Below are 19,374 nucleotides of genomic sequence, written 5' to 3' on the forward strand. Positions count from 1 at the left end.
GGGGTGGTGTTAACTCCAGTCCCCATGCTGCACTGAACCCCTGGAGGCAGGGTTCCCCAAGACCCCACTCTCACTTTTCACCACCCAGTGCAGCCTGCAGGTAGGGTGAGGGCACTTCCAGAGGGAAAGGAGGGCCTTGGTCTGGGTGTCCCAGGTGGGCTCAGTGGGCCTCCTCCCTCCCGCCTGCTAGTGCCTGGAACCGGTGGATTCTCTGGGCCTAGTCACAGCATTCAACTCCCACCTGAGGCCCCCGTCTGAGGGCCCTTCACCTGAGGGCCCCTCACCTGAGGACCTCATTGTAGATCTCCGCGGCACTGACGGTGATGGTGTATTCCCAGTCGGACGCTTTCTCCTGCACCTCAGAGAAGAGCAGCCGCAGGGCCCGCTGGTTGATGCCTGGGTTCTCAGGGGTCCCCTGGGGTAAAAATCAAGGCCCCAGTGAGCCAGGCCTCTCCCCTTTCCCCACAAAGGCTGACCTGTGCAGATGCTCCCCACCTGCGCTGGCTACCCATCCCAGGCCGGCCTCCCCGACTTAAACTGTCACATGCCGGCCTGCCCCCTAAACACCCTCCACCAGCTACAAGCCGCTTCACCTCCTTGGGCCTCAGTTTTCTCACCTTTAAAATGGCCCCACCCTGCCAAGATTGGGCCTGAGACTTAAAGCAGAGCACCAGGTGGAACTTGGTCTGGGCCCTGCACACAGGGGCTGCTGATGGACACCTGGCTCTGCTGGGCCCCCTGGGAGGAGCCACTGGGAATGTGTGACTTTCCTGCTGCTGCCCAGAGTTGGGGCTCAGTGTCAGGTGGGCCGTGAGCCAGGTTCTGGGGGAGAGCTGGCAAGTGAACTGGGGCCGGACGGGCTGGCTGGCCTTTCTACAAACAAGTCTGGAGTCCTCACCTGGGCCTCCCTTTGGATGGCACCTTCCACCCCCACTTCCACTTCTGCCACTGGGGCCTCAGTGTCCTCCCCACACCCTCCAGCCCCGTGGCCTCTGCCCCGCTGTCCCCTCTGCCCCACATTCCTCTCTGTCACTGGCTTCGGTGTCTGCACCAATGTCACCTCCTCAGGGAAGCTTCCTTTCCCTCCAAACACCAGATCTCCCCCCCACTGTTGGTTCCTCGTTCCTGGCTGAATTTTCCTCTCTAGCACCTGGAGGACACATGGTGACTTGCCGTGGGCACTGCCATCTCCCCGTGGGTGGGCCAGCTCCGCGGGCAGGCGCTCTGGTCACGGCTGAGCCCCAGGCAGGGTGCCTGATGCACGTGGAGCCTCAGCCTGGATGAGTTGGAGGATGGGTGCCCCTGGTGTCACCTCAACTCTGGGCACCCCAGACAGAGCTGAGAGCCTAAGGGTGTTGCACACACTCCCCCAACCATCCCCTCCCCCTTCCCATCTTCTTTTGGCCTGCTTCTCACTAAACAGTCTAATCAATCCCTTCTTGAGGGAAAAGAAGGTCCAGATTGGGGAAGAAAGGCCCACCACGGGAGCCTTCCCAAAGGGTGTCCAACAGCCTGGGCCAGCAGGGCCCTCTCCCAGCCCTTGTTGGGACACCAGGTCACCTGCCCTCCTCCTCTACCTGGAGAATCCCGTAGCAACCCTCAAGAGCCAGGGAAATGCTAACAAACCAAAGACACGCCCTGGGACCAGCTTTCCATTTTTGTCTACAGTCAAAATTCTTCCTCCTCTCAACACCCCTATTCCAGGCCACAGTCCATGGAGGCATGGGGCATGGCGGGGGGAGGGGTGGCACACGTGCGGAGATGAGGCCCTGCAAGCTGCAGGTAAGAGCTGGGCACCCCACAACAGCCTCCATAGGCCAGTCTCTCCCGCTGCCCAAGGATCTCCTTGAGGGTCGAGGTCCCCCCTCATTCATCCCGACACACCCAGAGCCCAGCATGAGCAGCCATACAACAGGAGCCCAATCATGTGTGTGGTTGAAATGAGGGCAATCCTGAGATACGTCACAGCAATCTGCCCTGGACTCTTAGCCCAGGCCGAGACACCTCTGGGGCCAGAGGTTGTTGTCAGCACACCTTCCCCTCCCCCGTACCTACTGGGACCACGCAGGTGTGCTTAGGCAGGGCACCCCCTCTTCAGGCCTGGTGCCTTAGGGTTAACACAAATAATTATGGGCTCAGCTCTAAGGCTGTGAAGCCCAAGTGAGGCAAAACATGCCCCACACAGAACCTCGAGACCAATGAGGGGCACCCCCATCAAAATCAGCAAGGGGGCAGTCTTCACTCTGAACCCCTGCTCCACCCAGTGGGTACCCACCTCCATTGTGTATGTCTTGCCAGCACCCGTCTGGCCGTAGGCGAAGATGCAGACATTGAAGCCATCAATGCAGGAGGTGATGAGGGCCTGCACCTCCTGGAACACCTGCAGAGAAGACGTAGGATGGAGGATGTGGAGCCTCCAAGGCTGCTGGCTGCCCCCCACCCCAGCCACCTCCTCCTGACCACTTCCCTCCTTCAGCAACAACATGGCACGTGTTATCATGGGCAACCAGCTCGCTGTGGAGGAATCTGTCACTAATGAGTCATTTACACTAGGCAGCAGTGGGCAACCTCATTGCCGAAAGACTGAAAGGAAGTCAGGGTAGTAATTACTGCCCACTGGCACCTGAGGAAGGGGCAGCCTGGGCCAGGAGCTCAGGAGCCCTCCCCCAGCTTTTCCCCCCTCTCAAGGGAGAGGCAGCATGTGCCTGGCACCTCCACTGGCTTGCCTGCCAGTCAGCAACAAAGGACGGGGGCAAAGATAAAGCCTAGCCTGGGCACAAGCAAAACAGGCCTCTCAGGTTGGCCCTGGCAGAGATGAGGGAAGAGCAGATGCTGAAAACACCTGGCTCACACAGGCTGCAGGCTCCTCCCTGGGGTCTGCGCGAGCAGCATGGAATCCCTAGAAAGGCCCGTGGGGCTGATAAAGGTGGTGCTCCTGGCTGGAGAGGCCTGCCTCCACACAAGCCAGGGTCCAGTGGGTGGGCGGGGCCATGTGAGTGGGAGGGGCTGAGAGTGGGTGTGGCTGATTGTGGGCGGGGACGGTGTGGGTGGGAGGGGCTATGAGGATGGGCCCAAGAGTGGGTGTGGCTGAGATGGGCGGAGCCACGAGGGGGTTGCTCTAGCTTATTCATGCATCTGCCCTTCCGAAGCCCTTTTTGCCTTCCCACCCTCTTCTCTCCTCCAGAGGTAAAGAGAGGGACCTTGTAGCCTAGGCTTCTCCATCCTGTCTCCCCTCCCTTACGTTTATTTTCGTCCAGCCCTCACCCATCTCTCCCCCTTCATGTGAGGTGTGTCTCTCTGTCCCTCTCCAGGCAGGGGCCACACTCACGTCCTGCTGTGAGGCCTGTGAGGAGAAGACCTTGTCCAGCTCGAAGGAGACAGGCTTTCCTTTGTGCAGCAAGTGAATGATGGAGTCATCGTCGGGATCAAAGGTCACAGCATTGGTCGCCTCAGGTCCTTCCCCGTCCTCTTTGGTGACTGGCCGGACACGGGCAATCACCCGGATGTTCCCTAGATTTGATGGGGCAGGAGAGATGGGTACAGGCCCGGTCAAGACCAGACTGCCTCCACACTGGTGTCCACTGGTGTCTGGAGCAGGCCAGTGGCTCAAGAGATCCTACCTTCTTAGTAAGGCCCCCAAGGGCAAGGTGGCCCACAAAGCTGTTCTTAGTCATTCACACTATACTATGAATTCATGTATCAATACATTTTTTGCTAAGCAAAGCAACTGAGGGTGGCAGCCTCACCTTGGGGACATAGAGGAAAGGTCAGTTTTCCGAGTTGAGACTTTGCACCATGCACCCAGTTTGAGTGGGATACCAAAATGGACAGCTCATTACACATCTGGACTTCAGTTTCCTCACACACACAATGAGGGGCTTGGATCCCACTAAGCCAAGGAGCTTGTTCTCTCATTCTAGAAGGGCACTGTGAATGCCAGGACAGAGTCTGGGAATCAGATGGGCTGACGGGACCAGGCAGTAGATGGGCACAGGCAACAGGGCAGCCCCGGGGTTGACTGGGGCACAGATTCAATCACGCCACCCGCCTTGCTTCAAGCCCTTAGAGGGGATCCCAGAGGCTTAAATGAAGAGAATGAAGAGAAAACTCCCCATCACATCTAGCATGGCCCCACCTCCCTTCACCTGTCCATTCCAGCTCACAGTCCAGGTCTCAACCCTGGTTCCACCTCCTTCAAGAAGCCCCCTTGACACCCTCAACTGTCAGATATTCAGGAGCTCTGAGAACCCCTCCCCAGCCCAGGTAAAGGGGCACTGATGGGGTTCTCAGGGTGATTAATGATCACCGTCTGCTCCCCCCCACTGCCACTGAAGGGAGCACCATGAGGGCAAGGGCAGGTTCTGTGGGGTCCAGAGACATATCCTCAGTGTCTGGAACAGCATGTGGCACAGGGCAGGTGCTCTCTGGACTGCTGGGCAGTAAACGGGTGCTCTCTCAAGCTTGACCAAGCCCTACATCAGAATAAGTGACATTCTAGCCACCCACCACCTAGTACTTCAATGCCCTGCTCCTCCAACACCTGGCAGGCTGCCATGGGCATGAGGAAAGGCTTCAGAGTTGGATGGATCCAAGGTGCAACGTTTGTTTACTCGCCATGAAGTTTTGAGCAAATTCCCTGTGACATTTCTGTGCCTCCGTACCCTTATTTACAAAGAGGGCATCACAACAGTCCCTCAAAATGACAGGGCACAGCTCCAAGGACTGGCACTGGGGCCCAAAGGGAAGGGCAGGAGCACCCCCGAGGCAGGTCAGGGCCCCCTCTGCTGGGCACCCCCTAACCCACATGGCAGTCACCTTTCAGCCGCACGAGCTCATTGTGGCACTTTTTACGCAGTTGCAGCTCCCGGCGGTACTTGCGCAGCAGCTCCTGGTTGTTGCTATTGACCTCCTCAATGGCCTGGCCAATCTGGTGGGGGAAGGGCAGTGCCATCAGGGGGCCAGTTCCACCCACCTCACATGCCTGGCCGCTGCCCCCCCACTGAAAGCCTGCTCATCGCTGCCTGCCCTGGACTGGGCACCTAAGCTGAGCTGTCACATGTCAGATTTTCCCAGTAACCCCTCTGGGTAGGTACTGTGACCAGACCCATTTTACAGAGCAAGAAACTGAGCCCCAAAGAAGCTAAGCCAATCTCAATGTTTCCCTGCTGATGAGCAAAGAGCTGGGACTCAGCCCTCACTCCACAGCACCAGCCCTTGACTACAGGATTCAGTTGGACCCAAATCTCAGCTCTACTCTGAAGAGCTGGGAGACCAGAAGCAACTGGCTCAATGTCTTCGAGCCTCAATTTCCTCATCTGTAAAATGGGAATTCATAGGAGCTGGTGATAAAGATTTCAAGTTCCATTCATAGGGAAAAGAAGCAAGATGCAGGCTACACTCACACCTGTTCCCCTTTGTTGGGAGAAAGGGAAGTGCGTGTACATGCACATACATGTCAATAGTTTTCAACATGCTCAGGATACCCTTTAGGGGACATGCTGGGAGAGGTTTCTTTTGGGGAGCGGGCTGGGTGGCAGAGAGGCCTTTCCTTTTCATCCGACGCCCATCTGTGAAGTCTGTACTTGCAACATGTCCATGTATTATTGACATGATTTTTTTATTAAAGGAGAAGAACTATTTTCGAGTCCCCAAATATATGTCTATCCTGCGGAGCTGTCACACAGACTCAAGGAGCTGATGGCTATAAAAGGCTCGGCATGTAGGAGGCACTTTAGAGACGTTGGTTATTCTCATACTGCACAAGTACAGCTTGAAAAAATTAAATTAAACCTAACAGATGTAAAGATATGTGTAGCATGTTTGAGATATAAAGATATGCGTAGCCCATATGGAATATAAAGATATATGTGACGTGTTTGCTTTACAGACTCATAACAAGACAAATATCCAAATACCTACCCCTGATCAGACTGTTTTTCCAATGGTCTGAGGACAGCCGTGTGTGTGGTAGGGAAGGGAGCTGTCGTCTGCGGGTTTGTCTGAGTTTGAGAAGGGCATGGTAGGGGATGCTGTGTCCACCCAGGGGCTCCAGAGCCTCTCCCAGCCCCGCCACCCAGGGCCTGCACTCACCTCGGCCTTGACACTCTTGAGGGCCTCCTGCAGCAGCAGCGGGAAGCCGCGCACCTGACGCTTGAGCCCATTGTAGTCATTGGTCAGGGTCCGCAGCGCTGGCTGCAGCGTCAGCAGGTTGGTCCGGACGCCTGTGGGGACACAAAGGGGTGAGAGGCAGATGGGGTGAAGGGCCGTGGTGTGGGGAGCAGGCTAGCGCTCAGCCGGCCGGCTTACCTGCCAGGTTCTCATGTACCGCCTTCATCTCCACCTGGGCTCTGGCGAAGGCCTCCTCGATGGCCCGGTTCTTGTCCTCCTCCAGGGACTGCATCTCTTCCAGCATCTGCCCGTGGGCCCTCTCCAGCTCCGACTCGTACATGGCGATCTGAAGCCAGGGTCAGGAGCTCAGTGCAACGCCCCATGGGAAGGCGAGATGCCCCACCCCTCACACACACACACGCACAAGGGAGGGATAGGATGGCCATCTCTCTCCCCGAAAGGGCTGCCAGCTCCGTGTAGCTACTTCCCAGCATCAGCCCAGCACCACCCAAGGTCCCATAGGCCCTGGGAAGCAGGGGAGAGGATCTCTTGTCAGTTATGATATGGACCAGGGTACCCTTCCAAGAGCATTGTATGCCAGGCCCTGAGTCAATCTTGCAATGAGGTCAAGCCTCACTGGGAGCTGGGTTCTGCGATCAGACCATTTTACAGATGAGCAGAAACTTGCCCTTGGTCACAACAGCCAGCTGGGAGAGGGGGACTGGAACACGGGTCTGTGGGACCCCAAGTGCTCAGCCTCTGCACTGTGCAGGAGGGCGACCCCAGCGTCATGCCGCCCTGACAGCCACACAATGACCCACGCACCTGCGCCCGGAGCTGTGTGGTCAGCTGGTGCGAGCTCTGCAGCTGCTGCTCCATCTCCTTCAGCACCTGCCTCTGCATGGCCACCTGCTCCTGCAGGTGCTGGTTCCGGGCCTGTGACTCGCTGAGGGCCTGCTTGGCCTTGGACGACTCTACCTCCACTGTCTTGATGACATACTGCGAGGAAGGGGCGGAGGGGCGGGTACACAGAGGTGCGTGGGTGCCTTGCCCTCACCCCAGGACCCTGAGGGGACCCTCAGGAGCATCCCACTAACATCCCGCAGAAAAAAACTAGAGGAACCCTGAGGTCTTGGCTTTCCAGAATGCTGCAGGGGCCTCCTGGAATCTTCTCATTTTCACGAACCCAAGAGGAGCCTGGCTGTGGCCCAAGACTGGGCACAGAACAGACAAGGAGGGCAAAGACGAGAGCAGAATGTAGTGAAGCATCGGCACCCCAAGACTCGGTTGCTGGACGCCTACATGGCCTGACCCTGGACAGGGGGAAGGGGCCAGGCTGAGTGCAGACCTGGAAGGATTCCTTCAACCCCTTGCACCTACTTATTCACCAAGACAAGCCTGTTCTACATCTGGCCCGTCCTGGGCTCCAGAGACCAGTGCCAAGGCACAGCCCAGGTGCATACAGCAGGCAGCCACCCAGCCCCGGCTCACCTTGATGGGTGGTGACTGGGCGCGCAGGCTGGCGATGGTCTCATGGCTGTCTCGCAGGCGCCGGCTGAGCCTCTCCTCCTCCTGCGCCTTCTCGGCCAGGCAGTCCTTGAGCCGCAGCTCCACCTCGGCCAGCCGGTCGGTCTTCTGCTGCACCTCCAGGTTCAGCTCTGACAGCAGGCCTTTGTTCTCCGCCACCTCCAGCTGTAGCTGAGACAGCCTGTCGCGGAGCTGGGCACTCTCCTGCAGACGGACAGCCACAGAGGCATGGGAGGTGGGGATGGGTCAGGTGTGAGACCAGCAGGCAAGAGTCAGCGTGAGGAGCTGGGGTGACTGCTGGGAATCAAGCCCCCTGTCTCCCGACCACACTGGGCCTGGGCCCACCTGGCTGTGCTCGCAGCCCGTGCAGGGGGCCGCCGGCTTGGCCCTCAGCTCCTGCAGCTCCGCCTCGCAGCGCCGCATCTCCTGCCTCAGTCGCTCATTCTCCACCATCAGCAGGTCCCGGTGCTTCTCCAAGTCAGTGCCTCCCTGCAGAGAGCCAGAGTCGAGGTTGGGGCATGTGGCCAGGGCAGGTGGGGGGAAGGACGGGGTAGCGGGGAGGCAGAGACAGTACAGGGTGGGGTGGGCAGAGGGCCAAGATGGGGAAGAAGAGAGAAGGAGAAAAGAGAAAGAAGGGTCAGTGATGGACGGAAAGAAGAGAGAAGGGGCTCCAGAGAAGATAAAGACAAAGATGAGGGCAGAGGAGAGGAGAGATGGAGGAGGGTGGTGAGATAGGAACGGCTCCTGGCTACACCCCAGCCCTCTCATTCTATTTTCCTGAGTGTGAAAGTAACAAGGAAAGTCATATTTATATACACAGAGATCACACTCCTGCTTTACATCAGCAAACAAGTATTAACCTCCCTCCCATTATGGGTCATGCAACCTCGTGGTGATAAGTACCCTGGAAGCTTCTCCCCACCCCTCAGCCCTGTTAGGATGGCGTTGTTGGGCTCACCAGCTCAGATCGAAGGCGGCTCACTTCCTGGGCCTGGCTTATGAGCTTCTCCTTTAGGTGTTCCACCTGCCAGCACAAAGCCGGGGTGGTAAGCCTGGTTCCTCACTCCCAGGCCTTTCGCCCGACCCCATGGCCCCAGCCTTCCCTGTGTTCATACATCAGACCACACCTGAACTCCAGGTGCGATGCACCTGACCTGGTCCTGACAGCTCTCAGCACGCTGTCCCATCACAGGACCGGCCAGCCTGGGCTCTCAGGAGTCCAGGGAGCAAACGCAGAGAGGTGACCCCTGGGCCCACTCCAGGGACAGCTCAACAGGGGGCTCAAGGGGCTGACCCTCAGGACATCTGCCTTGCCCAGACCCCTGCCCAGGCCTGTACCTACTTTTGTATTTGTAACTTTATATCTTTTTTTTTCTTAAAAGGCCTCCAAATTGTATAAACTCCAGGTACTACAAAATGTGGATTGGTCCTTGTCCGGCCCCTAGAATTTTCCACTCTGAGTGGTTCCTGGGGAGTCTGTCTGTGGAGACACCAGCCTACCAGTGACCAGCACATCTTTAGGATCTGCGTCCACCCTGGCTTCCAGTCTGCCTTGCCGGAGAGCCATGGCATGTGCACTCCATCAGGAGGCGAGGGTGACCTGGTTCAGCCAGAGCCCAAGGAGGAGAAACCAGCCCCCAGAGAGCAGGTTTACAGGGGGGCTGCCTGTTCTCCCCACAGGCCTAGACCCTGGTTCCACATCAGCCCACTCCCAGGAACTCTCCCCTCGGAAATAACCCAAAATGCAGATGAGGACTTTGGCACCAGCATTCATCAGAGCATGTGTAGGGATTTCCCTGCAGAACATTTTGTGATGACCACAGGGAACCTTGGGAAAGGTACCGTGAGAGAGTCAGGCTTCCTCCATGGAGATAAGGAGGTGCAGTTTACACAAGCAGGTCATGAAGCCTTGGGCTGGCTATTACTAAACACCAGGAGACAAAGCCTACTGCCTACAGGGTCCACCAGCCAGAAAAGCAGGTGAAAGGCAGTGCAGGAGTAGACGCCCAAGATCCAGCTGAAGAAGGTGGGAGTGTGGCGTGAGGTGGGGACACAGGCTCAGTGTTGCCAAACTTCTGACCTTTCAAGCAAGGCCAGACATTGGGATTTTCAGGTTGTGCATATTAAATCTCCGCACTACATATGGCTGAGATGTCATCAACAATCAGTTGAGCACAAGCTCAGAACCAACCATCTCCTGGGGCTGGAGAAAGCGGCTGAACCAGAAGTTGGTCTCTGCTTCTCTGAGCGGGTTGGGGGAGGAACTGGGTAACAGGCGTGACCCCACCTCCGAGGAAAAGACCAGTGACACCAGTGAGCTGCTCCCTTATAGTTGAGGAGGTGGAGTACAAGACCCAAGACCCAGAGAGGGGTTGGGAGGACCAACCTCGCTGCCCAAAGCCTGCTGGCGGGCAAGCAGGTGACTTAAGGGAGGGCACCCGAGAAGGTCACCTCTGTCACCTGCTCCACCAGCAAATTCCTTCCTAGCAATGCACTGGACGTGGACCAAGGCAGGCAGCAAAGCCTATGCCACTTCTCTGCCCACTCCAATGCCCCCTTCTGTTAAGAGCCTGACACACAGAGCGTTCAGTCCCTTTGCCCTAGAGGGGAGTTTGAATAAAGCAGCCTATCTTTCCTTAGTCATGAAACTGGCAACAACCTGGATGCCCAGCATCAGGGGACTGCTTAGGTGGGTCACAGTAAATGCACTCATACACTACTGTGTAATTGTTGCTTATATGCTTATCATGAATTTTAAATGATGTAGGGAATGGCTCCTCAGTGTATTAAGTCAAAGAAAAATCCAAAAACAAAATTGGATTTGCAATACAAGAAAGCAGAGGGTGCTGGATAGCAGGATTATGTTTGACAGACATTTAACACTTTGCAGTAATTTTTAAGTCTCAAAGAATATATATTTCTCTTGCACTCCTCCCACCCTGAAATAGGTGGAGTCCACCTCATTTTGAAAGGTTGGGATCTCCCACCTCCCTCCCCTTCCTCAGAAATCACCCAGTAAGATCCACTTGCACAGAGTTGGTGCCCCGACAGACTGCTTCCTTGGCGCCGGGCTGGGGGTGCTCAGACCTCGTGTGTCCCCAACGCCACTGGCACTCAGATCCAGTGCAGTGAAAGTGGGGGTTTCCAGTGTTTACCTGAGGGGGGTGGTCAGGATGCTTACCTGCCACCTGCCTGCAGCCCAGTTCCTATTCTCTTCTTACATCACAATCGGAACTCTAGGAGCGCCAAGCCTCTGTCTAGAATTTCAGAGGGGTGCCCCCAAAAGGCGGAGGCTGCCCTGGGGACCCAGGCTAGGGGTGAGGTGGGGCATGAGGAAGAGGCTGTAAAAGGCCCCTCTTGTCAGAGATGTGAGACCCTCGTCCTCTCCCGGCTTGTGTCAGGCAGTGGGGGACACACCAACACCGCTGGTCAGGCAGCAACCACCCCATGGCGTGCGGTGGCTGCGCCCCAGCTGGCCAGCTCCACTAGGGGCCTGGGAGTGAAGAACACGTGCTGCCCAGGTGCGGGACCCCTGCCCCCCACACAGGGCTCAGCTTTGGGGGGCGGGGGGCTGCGGGGAAGATGGCAGCTTTCTCCAAGCCTGGGACGGGGAACGGGTGACTCCCTCAGAGTCAGGGAAAACAGTGGGCAATGGAGACAGAGACAGGAGGCAGGCTCAGAGCAGAGACGGGGAGCTGAGGGTGAGCCTGACCAGAGGGCAGAGTTTCCTGTTGGAGGGGGCCCCACAGGCCCCCCCTCTGCCCACCCAGCACAGCTCTGAATCAGCGACCATACCGGCATCTGTACACAAAGAGAGTTCAAAGAGTCAGCCAGAGGGCCAAGCAGGCTCCTAACAGGCTGCCGTGACGACTCCCAGAACAGCACGCAGGCAACCCCAGGCTGAGAAGGGACCAGGCTGAGTTTGTGCAACACTCTCCCTGGGGCTTCCCAGGTGGCACCAGTGGTAAAGAACCTGCCTGCCAGTGCAGGAGACATAAAAGACACAGGTTCGATCCCTGGGTTGGGAAGATCCCCTGGAGGAGGGTATGGCAACCCATTCCAGTATTCTTGCCTGGAGAATCCCAGAGGAAATACAGTCCATGGGTCACAAAGAGTCGAACACGACTGAAGCGACTTAACATACACACACTGCCTGAGCTCAGTCTCCTCGTCATCCAGAGAAACTGAGTCACAGGCCTGGTGCACGGCAGCCTCGGGGGAGACCTAGGAGATGGGGCCCGTCTGCTGACCTGACGCCAACCCATAGTTACATCTCCCAGCAGAAGCAGGCTCAGCAGAGGGTGGGGCTGCTCGAGCTGGTCTGCGTTTTCCCAGTTGTCTGCTCCTCTCAATGCAGACAACCTACTGATTACCTACCCTCGACCTCCCACCAAGCCTGGCCCTCCATCATCAGCTGTCTTTGGAGGAACGGAGGGGGCTGTCCCAATGGCGAGACCAAGGGGTTCCTGAGCTGGGAAAATGAGAGGGCCTGGGATCCAGACAGCTCCAAGGAAACACAGTCCAGAGGCCCGAGGGGCAGCCCCAGGAAGCACGCTGTCTTGCCCCCAACACACTCCCCATCCCAGGAGACCTGACTCCTGGCTGCCCACATGTGTGACCAATGACCAAGCCTGTCTGGCTACGTCCACCCACCCTGCCTTTACTGCTGGGTTTCCACATGTGAGATCTCTGTCACCAAGGGTCACTGGGATCATGGACTCTCAGGCCAGACTTGTCCAGCTTTCTAATACAGACATTGCCCTAATGTGCCGGACAACCTTGGATATGTCTCAAGTCCACCATGCCTCTCTCCATATCCTTGGCTGTAGAGTGAGGCTACCTTACCGAGGAGGTCTGGAGGATTAAGTGAGATTACAAGAGATAACATATGCAAAATGCTTAGGACAGGGCCCAGCACCGTAATGAGTTCTATTAACAGAATGAAAGTTCAGATAGGCAGAGATATTTGTCTATTGTGTCAGCGGTGTACTCCCAGTGCCTAGAATGGCACCTGGTATACAGTAGGTGCTCAGTAAACACATATAGGAAGAGTGTTGAATGCCTGAGTGAGCTGTAAGGCAGGGCATGGGGCAGCAAAGGTGGCACAGGCTGGGGCTCACTGAAGGATGCTCCCTTCCACCAAAGGCAGGAGTGGCTACTGGGCTCCAGGCAGTGGCTACCATGTGGGAATGTCAGCCCAGAGGTGCCACATCTTCCAATATTTTATGACAAAAAAAAAAGGAAGCTGAGGTTTTTATACAAACTTAACTAAGATTTAAATGGTGGCAACTAACTTGAGCATTAAAAAAATCAGGCCAACTGGAACTAATAAATTCAGCCAAGTTGCAGGATACAATACATTAAAGATCAGTTGTGTTTCTATGCACTAATACTGGACAATACAAAAAGGAAATTAAGAAAACAATTTCATTTACAATAGCATTAGAAAGAATAAAATATGTAGAAATAAAGCAACGATGGAGGCAAAACTTTGTTCACTAAAAACTATAAAACGTTGCTGGAAGAAATTAAAGATGATAATGGTAATGGAAACACATCCTGCATTCATAGTTTGGAAACAATATTGCTAACACGTCAACACTACCCAGAGCAATCTATAGATTCAATGCAATCTCTATTTAAACCCCAATGACATTTTTTGCAGAAATAGAAAAGTCCATCCCAAAATTTATATGAAATCTCAGAAGATTCCAAAAAAAAAAAAAAACAAACCAATTTTGAAGAAGAATAAAGTTGGAGGACCCATACTCCTTGATTTCAAAACTTACAACAAAGCTCCAATAAACCAAAAAGTGTGGAATTGGCATAAAGACAGATATATAGACCAATAGAGTAGGATAGAGAGCCTAGAAATAAACCCTCATATATCTGGTCAACTGATTTTTGACAAGGGTGTTAAGATTTCTAATGAGGAAAGGATAGTCTTTTCAACAACTGGTGCTGGGAAAATGATATCCACATGCAAAAGAATGAAGCTGGACACTTACTAACACCATATACAAAAATTAACTCAAATGGATCAAAGATCTAAACACAAAAGCTAAAACTATATATAAAATTCTTAGAAGAAAACAAGGAGAAAGCTTCATGACATTAGATTTGGCAATGATTTCTTGATTAGATCTTTACTTTGAACCCCTCAATCCTCTGAGGTACATACTATTATTACCTCCATTTTACAGGAGGAAAAACTGAGGTCCCAAGAGATTAAGCCTTGGTTAATCTTGCTCAAGGTCACTGGACTATTAAGTGCTGGCGCTAGAATTGGAGCCCCTGCAGAGCCCTCAGTCTTAACTACTAGGCCACGTGGCTTTTCAGGAAGAGCAACATGGCAAAGCCAGTTGAGTTCAAAGACAAGTCTGGACAAGAATGGGAACCAGGAGGCATCCTGAGAATGAGATGGAGGGTACCCCATGGTGGGCTTTTCTTAGAGAAGCAACATATAGAAAAACCAAGAAGGTCAATCTGTGTCAAACCACAGTGAGGCTGACAGGAAACCAGAGCACACAGACGTGACACCTCAGGAGGCACAGCATTTTACAGTTTATGATCCCCTCTTCTGTCCAGTTTCACAACTGAGCTGCTCAGAAACCATGAAGCAACATCTATTAGACCCAGTTTAGAGATGGGTAAATGAAGACTCAGACAGGAAGTGACTTACTACAGCTGCACAGCCAGTACTCAAACCCTGTCACGTGATTCCAAATCCAACACTCCTCCCAGCAACAGTGAGGGTCCTGACGGTGGTGACACAGTAACACTGGTCCTCTCGCCAGATACTGTTGTTGTGTCCATTTTAAAGATGAGGAAACTGAGGTGCAGAGTGGTAATTAACTAACCCAAGGTCACACAGCTGATGAGTAGTGCCAAAGTCAGGACGTGGATGGGACTCCGGGCCCCTCAGCTCCTCAGGGTCAGACCCTTCCAAGAGTGGTTCAGAGACCTGAACCTTCAGGTGCATCTCCTGAGATACTTTTTCAGACAAGAGCTTGCAGGAATAAAACATGACCCAAGACCGGGAACCATTCTGAATTCTCCAGATCATCCAGAGGAGTGGAGGCTGGGATAAGGGAAGGGGTCAGGACTGCCTAGAAAGCTGCAGCTCAAAGACACCAAAAAGGCTGAGATGCTTAACACTCAGCTTCCCGTCTAAAAAGTAAGTCAATTTTGCTAATTAAAGGGAAAAAAAAAATGTTTCTTAAACATTCGTTTAGGGGTTTCCCTGGTAGCTCAGTGGTAAAGAATCTGCTTGCAATGCAGGAGCCACAGGAGATGTGGGTTCGATCCCTGGGTTGGGAAGATCTCCTGGAGAAGGGCATGGCAACCCATTCCAGTATTCTTGCCTGGAGAATCCCAAGGACAGAGGAGTCTGGTGGGTTACAGTCCATGGGGGTCACAAAGAATCAGACATGACAGAAGGGACTTAGCATGCACACACGCAAACATTTGTTTAAAGTCACAATAGGCCACATATTATTTCATTTATATGAAATGTTCAGAAAATATCAATCCATATAAACAGAAAGCAGGGCACAGGACTTCTCTGGTGGTCCAGTGGTTAAGATTCCATGTTGCCAATGCAGGGGACACAAGTTTGATCCCTGGTCAGAGAACTAAGATCCCACATGCCATGCGATGAGGCCAAAAGATTTTTTAAAAACCCAGAAAGCTGGGCAGTGGTTGCCAGGGGTTGGGGTAAAGGGGACATGAGGAGTGACTTAATAGGTCTTTGAAGGGTGACAAAAATGTTCTAAAATTAGACAGTGGGGATGGCTGCATCATCACCTTAATATACTTAAGACCATACATTGTATACCTTAAACGGATGAGTTCTATGGAATATGAATTCTATCTCAGTAAACTTCTTCAAAAAACAAAACAAAACTTGTTTCAAAAGTGAAGTGCCCAGACAAACTAAACCAAGGGAAGTCGGGAAAGGAGGAGCTCTCCCCGCTACAGGTCCTGATCTCCCTGACAAAGGCATCTGGTAAGGGCCTGCATGCCCTCTGTGTACACCCGCCAGCAGAGACTTTGTTACTCTCCCAACTTTACATAAATGCAAGTGACAAATGTCTGTCCTCCCCTAGACTGCAGCCGCCACAGGCCAGGGCATGCCTGTCCACCTGGGCACCCCCACTGCTCAGCTGAGTGCCTGTACAGACCAGGCACCCAGCAGCCATCTGAGGCAGGAAGGCAGGAGGCAACAGTGATACAAAGTTGGTGTGTTATACTTGCCGTGAAGAGCTCCCACGAGTGGGGCAGACCAGCCCAGGGGCAGCAAACAGTGGGGTCAATGTACAAGGAGACAGACAGACTGGGCACCAGGGAGGCCCCAGGGAGGCCCACCCAACTCAGCAAAGGATGGGTGGTCAGGACAGAGAGAGCCTGAGGATACACTTGTAAGCATTTTTCCAAAACGCTGCATCTGGGAAGTGCATGAGGACTTCCCTGGTGGCGCAGTGGACAAGAATCCACCTGCCAATGCAGGGGACGTGGGTTCGATCCCTGGCCTGGGAAAGATCCCACATGCCGCAGAGTAACTAAGCCCGTGGGCCACAACTACTGAACCTCAGCGCACCTAGAGCCTGTGCTCCGCCACGAGAGAAGCCACCACAATGAGAAGCCTGTGCAGCGCAACGAAGAACAGCCCCCGTTGGCCGCAACTAGAGAAAGCCCACATGCAGCAACGAAGACCTAGCACGGCCAAAAATAAAAAATAAATAAAAGTGCATGAAAATAATCCGCTGCCCCCGGAACTGAGAACAAGTCACGGCATCCAGTAATGAGGAATAGAAGATCCACAGGCTGGGCAATCACAGACAAAGAAGCTGGTCCACCTGAAGGCAGAGCGTTCTACAGAGAGTCAGGCCTGGGAGCGCAGGCACAGGTTCCAACACGGAGATGGTGTGCAGACAGGGCTGGGGAGCTTGGGGAAGTGGGAAAGGTCAGACTCAGGCCTGAGAGACACTGATGATTAGAGTGGAGAGTTGAGCCCCAGGAAAGGGGCCTCGGGGCCCACGTGATGGTGAGAAGGAGTGAATTGGCCAGGCACTTGGGGGAAGGCCAGGGGTCAGCCCAAAGGGCCTGTGGCGTCCCCAGCATCCTCCCGGCCAGCTAATGCAGGAGACAATACTGGCCAGCATGAACCTTTGCTTTCTCTGGCTCCCAGAGATTTGTGAGCTCCCTTCTCTCCCTGGTACATACCCCAGCCTCTCTTCTCCTGCCAGTTTTCCATGGGGCGACCTCTGCTATGAGTTTGGTCCATGTGGGCTGCCCAAGCCAGGGCACCTTGGAAGATGGAGTGGACTCAGCACCAGCCTCAGAGCAGGAACATCCCTGCGCCTTCCTGCTCTGCCCACATCTACACATGCTGCCTGTCACTCACGGAGATGCGGATCTGGCCCCCTGGTAACCACGAGGAACGGCACGTGGAAGACCAGGACGGGAGGCCCAGGCCTCCGTGTGTTCCCAAGCCAGGGGAGGAGACCCCATCTGTCCATTGTGCGGGTGGCCTGGAGGGCCCCGGTACCCTGAGCAACATCCTCCGACCTGTTCCACAGTGGGCAGTGGCCTCAGCCCATCCCACCCTCCCCAGATACCTGGTTCTGCAGCTGCGTGGACGTGGCTTGCTGCTCACTGTCGCGGACAGCCAGCCTCTCCTGCAGGGCCACCAGCTCCTCCTGCAGCTGGGCTTTCTCCTCCCGCAGCTGGGACATGGCCTCCACCATCCTATGTACCACGGGGGCGGCACCGGGTGACCCCGACAGGCTTGAGCACCTCCCGCTGCCAAAGGGCCGCCCACCTATGAGCAAAGTAGTGGCTGATCAGCAGGGCAGCAGAGGCCCCAGCCTGGCTGAGGACAGGGGGCCTGTCATGGCAGGATGAACCATGGGGATGGGGAGTGGATGCAAGCAGAGGGGACAAAGGAGCTGGGCAAGGGCTGGGGCAGCAGCAGGAGTTAGCGGGTGCCGGTAGGTTAGTGGGGGGGGGCATCCAGGGCCTGTCTTGGAGGAAGCCGCTTTAGCGGGAAGCTTCTGGTGGGTAGAACTGCCTGGACCAGGAGTCAGGAAAGCAACTTCCACTCATTACTCCCCCAAAGCCTATGTTCTAGGTTTGATGGGCAATATCCTCTCCATGGCCAGCCTGCAGGGACCTGCAGTTGAGAAAGATGGCCTCTGGCAACCGCTGCTGTCTCCCCAGAAAACACTATCCTTGGTGGAAAATGATTTCTTTACACCCCAAACCTTCTCCAGAGTAGAGAAGAGAGGTGGGGGCTCGCCAGCCTGGCCCCTGCCCTCCGCAGGGAGTGATCACTGCACAGAGAGAGAGAGAGCAGGCGGAGGTGTGCATGCACAAGGGACAGACAGACCAGGACACAGGAACAAAGGCAGCAGCATACAAGCAGGAACATCACCAAGCATGCTCCCAGGCACACCCCTGTGGGACTGAGTACAGGGACAACACAGGCAAGAACGGGGGGATAAATACTGGGGTGGGCAGGGGGTCTCCGCCTTCCATCATCCTGTCACCAGCAGAAGAGACACAGACAGACGGACAGAAGGACAGAGACACAGAATCAAGGCCTGGGACCTGCTAATGGGGCCTGGCATGCCCGTCACAGCCTGCTTTGATGGCACTAAGAAGGACCACTGTCTCTGCAGGTGGGGAGCTGGCAAGGGGGTGGGGCAGTGGACAGAGGAGAGGCTGGAAGGGCAGGGATCTGCCTCCCGCCTTGGGCAGCCTAATCCGGGTCCTGGCCAAAGTCTGTAATGCAGGATGAAGTGTCCAAGAGTGAGGTGTGAAGAGTTGCTGCAAGCCTCCACCCTCACGGAGCACCAGAGCATCCGGGCTCCCCCACATGAGGTCCCAGAAGCTGCAGCCCTCTGTGGGCAGGATGGCGGGGAGACCCCAGACTCCAGAAACAAAGCCATCTGCACCTGAAGTCACACAGCCCAGCTTCAACCCACGGGAAGGTGACAGGTGTGTTCAATGAGACGGCAGAGAAGCTGAAACGGCAGCCTGGCTCTTGGACTAAGCGGGAACGTGGGGCACAGATGGCACTGATTCCAGGCTGGACAGAACAGCTCAGCACTGGGCCCAGGAGGGGTGGACAGTGAGAAGACATCCACTCTCGAAGGAGCAGGCCCTACACACACAGACTCCCTTTCCCTTCCTTCCAACCCCAAAGGTTGGCTCTGACTCAAGGCCTTCTGGAGAGCCGGAATGGGGGCCAACACTGGTTGGCTAGGGGGCTCTGGCCAAGCGGCCTGCATGTGACACAGCATGCATGTCACACACAGCTGGCCAGGCTTCTGCTCTCTGTTCTAGAGAGCGCGAGGTCAGATGGATGCTTCCAGGCCAGCACCCGGAGCTGCCATAGACAGCATGTGACCAGCACGGCCCTGTGCTCTCTGCAGATTGCCATGGGGTGGCAGGAAACGCTCTCAGCTCTAGGTCTAAGAGCTGGCACTGCCACTTCAGAGGCGGGTGGGAGGATCCTTCTGGGGCTTCCCTTGTGAAACAGGGACCATGGTCCTTGTCCAAAGAGGCAACCTTGGGCAGGCACCTGGAACCCATGAGGGGTGCACGGGTGTGTTGCCCAGCAAGACTGGAATAGCCCTCCTTGCTGGAACACGGCTCATCTCACCCTCAGCTCACAGCCAGGGGGCTTCATCCTAACCTTGGCATGGTGCCCATGTGCCAAGGGAGCAACAAGGG

At 55.1% G+C, this 19,374-nt stretch overlaps 1 protein-coding gene across 7 annotated transcripts in view; it reads right to left on the reverse strand.

Annotated features, from left to right (window-relative positions):
- The window catches only part of KIFC3 (kinesin family member C3), a 35,881-nt gene that overhangs the window by 3,445 nt on the left and 13,062 nt on the right, over nt 1-19,374 (reverse strand). For 5 of the 7 annotated variants that reach the window (XM_025268735.3, XM_025268736.3, XM_025268737.3 and 2 more), the window contains 11 exons: nt 17,256-17,458; nt 8,594-8,659; nt 7,981-8,124; nt 7,600-7,839; nt 6,934-7,107; nt 6,307-6,454; nt 6,091-6,221; nt 4,816-4,927; nt 3,329-3,510; nt 2,276-2,380; nt 285-415 (listed from right to left, as the gene is read on the reverse strand). In XM_025268735.3, coding sequence (XP_025124520.2) covers nt 285-415; nt 2,276-2,380; nt 3,329-3,510; nt 4,816-4,927; nt 6,091-6,221; nt 6,307-6,454; nt 6,934-7,107; nt 7,600-7,839; nt 7,981-8,124; nt 8,594-8,659; nt 17,256-17,458 — 1,636 coding nt within the window. The remainder of the gene's footprint in view (nt 1-284; nt 416-2,275; nt 2,381-3,328; nt 3,511-4,815; nt 4,928-6,090; nt 6,222-6,306; nt 6,455-6,933; nt 7,108-7,599; nt 7,840-7,980; nt 8,125-8,593; nt 8,660-17,255; nt 17,459-19,374) is intronic. The other 2 variants (XM_025268739.3, XM_044931930.2) reach the window with 2 other exon arrangements.

This window comes from Bubalus bubalis, chromosome 18 (assembly GCF_019923935.1).
Source record: "Bubalus bubalis isolate 160015118507 breed Murrah chromosome 18, NDDB_SH_1, whole genome shotgun sequence".
Lineage (NCBI taxonomy): Eukaryota > Metazoa > Chordata > Mammalia > Artiodactyla > Bovidae > Bubalus > Bubalus bubalis.